The 1,467-nt window shown below is 60.0% G+C and overlaps 1 protein-coding gene across 1 annotated transcript in view; it reads left to right on the forward strand.

Annotated features, from left to right (window-relative positions):
- Positions 1–561: 561 nt before the first annotated feature.
- The window catches only part of LOC113212253 (dynein axonemal heavy chain 5), a gene marked incomplete at its 3' end in the record, with an annotated part of 12,940 nt that continues 12,034 nt past the window's right edge, over positions 562–1,467 (forward strand). The window contains exon 1 of the mRNA XM_052276261.1: positions 562–600. Within this exon, the coding sequence (XP_052132221.1) occupies positions 562–600 (39 nt within the window). The remainder of the gene's footprint in view (positions 601–1,467) is intronic.

The following is a 1,467-nucleotide window of genomic DNA, read 5'->3' on the forward strand; positions in this document are numbered from 1 at the left end:
TCGCTGGGCTGGGCCGCGATGAGCACGAGCCTTGGGTGGTGTGTGAGCTGCTCGACGACGGCTAGAGCACAGCGACGACGCGCTCGAGAGTCCTAGAGTCTAGGACCACCAACCGCGCGCCAGGACAGCGACGGCCTTGTCTGAGCTGGGAACGAGCTTTGCTGTCCGCCACCATGATGCTCCTGAGCATGTTTGCCATGCTGCTGGTACGTTACCCGGCCGCCGCGCGGGCAAAAGGATGCAACTTCAAAAGCAGGTGATTCGCGACGTGGGGTTGGTGGGGGCCGCTTTGTGTTTTTATTTTTTCTGGTCCGCGATGTCTGCATCTCGATAGCGCAGCGCGATTGGCCGCGCTTTGCCATCCCTCCCGCCCGACTCCAGAAAGTTTCACACAAACTATAGCTGCTTCTTTTATCTTTACGGGGACAAAAGACGGAATGCCTGCGGGCGCCAGAGCTGACATGTGTTTCACGACGCGTAGTGAGAGCGCCTCCGCGACGGGGCAGGTCCTCCGAGTCCTCCGCTGCCCCGCGTCGTCGTGACATCGCGCCTGCCGCAACCATGATTCTGCGCGTCAACTTCTTCTCGCCCTTCTTCACCGTGAGTTGCTCGCTGGTTCGTGCTCATCCCTGTCCAATGGTTGGCAGCGAGGGAATCGTTTGATGTCGGTCCCGCGAGGGACTCGTGTCGTTACGCGTGTTGTACCCGGAGAGCAAGGGTGCCCTACCCTAGGGTCGGGGTGTGTCCGAGAACTTAATAAAGCATAACGGTAAATCCTGACAGCTTTACCGGAATGTTTTATTGGCGTCGGCTCACCAGCGCAAGGGAGGAAGAGGAAGGGTGAAGGAAGCATTCTTTGAATCGGTTTGCGTCGAGTGAAATGCCCTACCGGTTCGAGTCCCCAATATTTCAATGTTTTGCTTCTGCTGAAAGATGACAACAATGGGGGCTTGAACCGAAAGTTTCAAAGTCGGGAAGCTTTCCGCGATCACCCTCCCCGTCAAGTCAGGACGGGGCTTGGGATGTCCCCTGCGTTGCAGTCACCGCGCCCTGCGCCGCCGCGTCACCCCGGGTCGGCCCGCTCCGCGCCCCGCGGGAATGAGTCAGCCGTTTAGTGTGCCGGTTCTGCTCTTTCCTCGGTTCAGGCTTATCGGACGCCCACACGCCGTCACCAACCCTTCGCGGTCACAACGTCACCACCACACTCACAACTCTGCTTCCTCGTGAATAATTATCACGATCAATAAGAGAACCAGTCGGTTGGGCTGGCGCTGTTGCTATGCCCCTCCGCGCACGCCGCCCCGCCCCGGCCGCAGCAAGACCCCCGCGGTCTCGTGCCACCGCGGACGTCGGAGTCCTCTTAATCTGATGGCCTGCAGTGCACCGCTGTCATAATGTGTACCTCGGGGAGGGTGGGGGTGGGGGAAGTCGTCTCCCCGTGTCGTCGCGGCCTCGGCAATAGGGCGG

The sequence above is a fragment of the Frankliniella occidentalis genome, unplaced genomic scaffold (genome assembly GCF_000697945.3).
Source record: "Frankliniella occidentalis isolate FOCC.00 unplaced genomic scaffold, Focc_3.1 Scaffold2302, whole genome shotgun sequence".
NCBI classification, from domain to species: domain Eukaryota; kingdom Metazoa; phylum Arthropoda; class Insecta; order Thysanoptera; family Thripidae; genus Frankliniella; species Frankliniella occidentalis.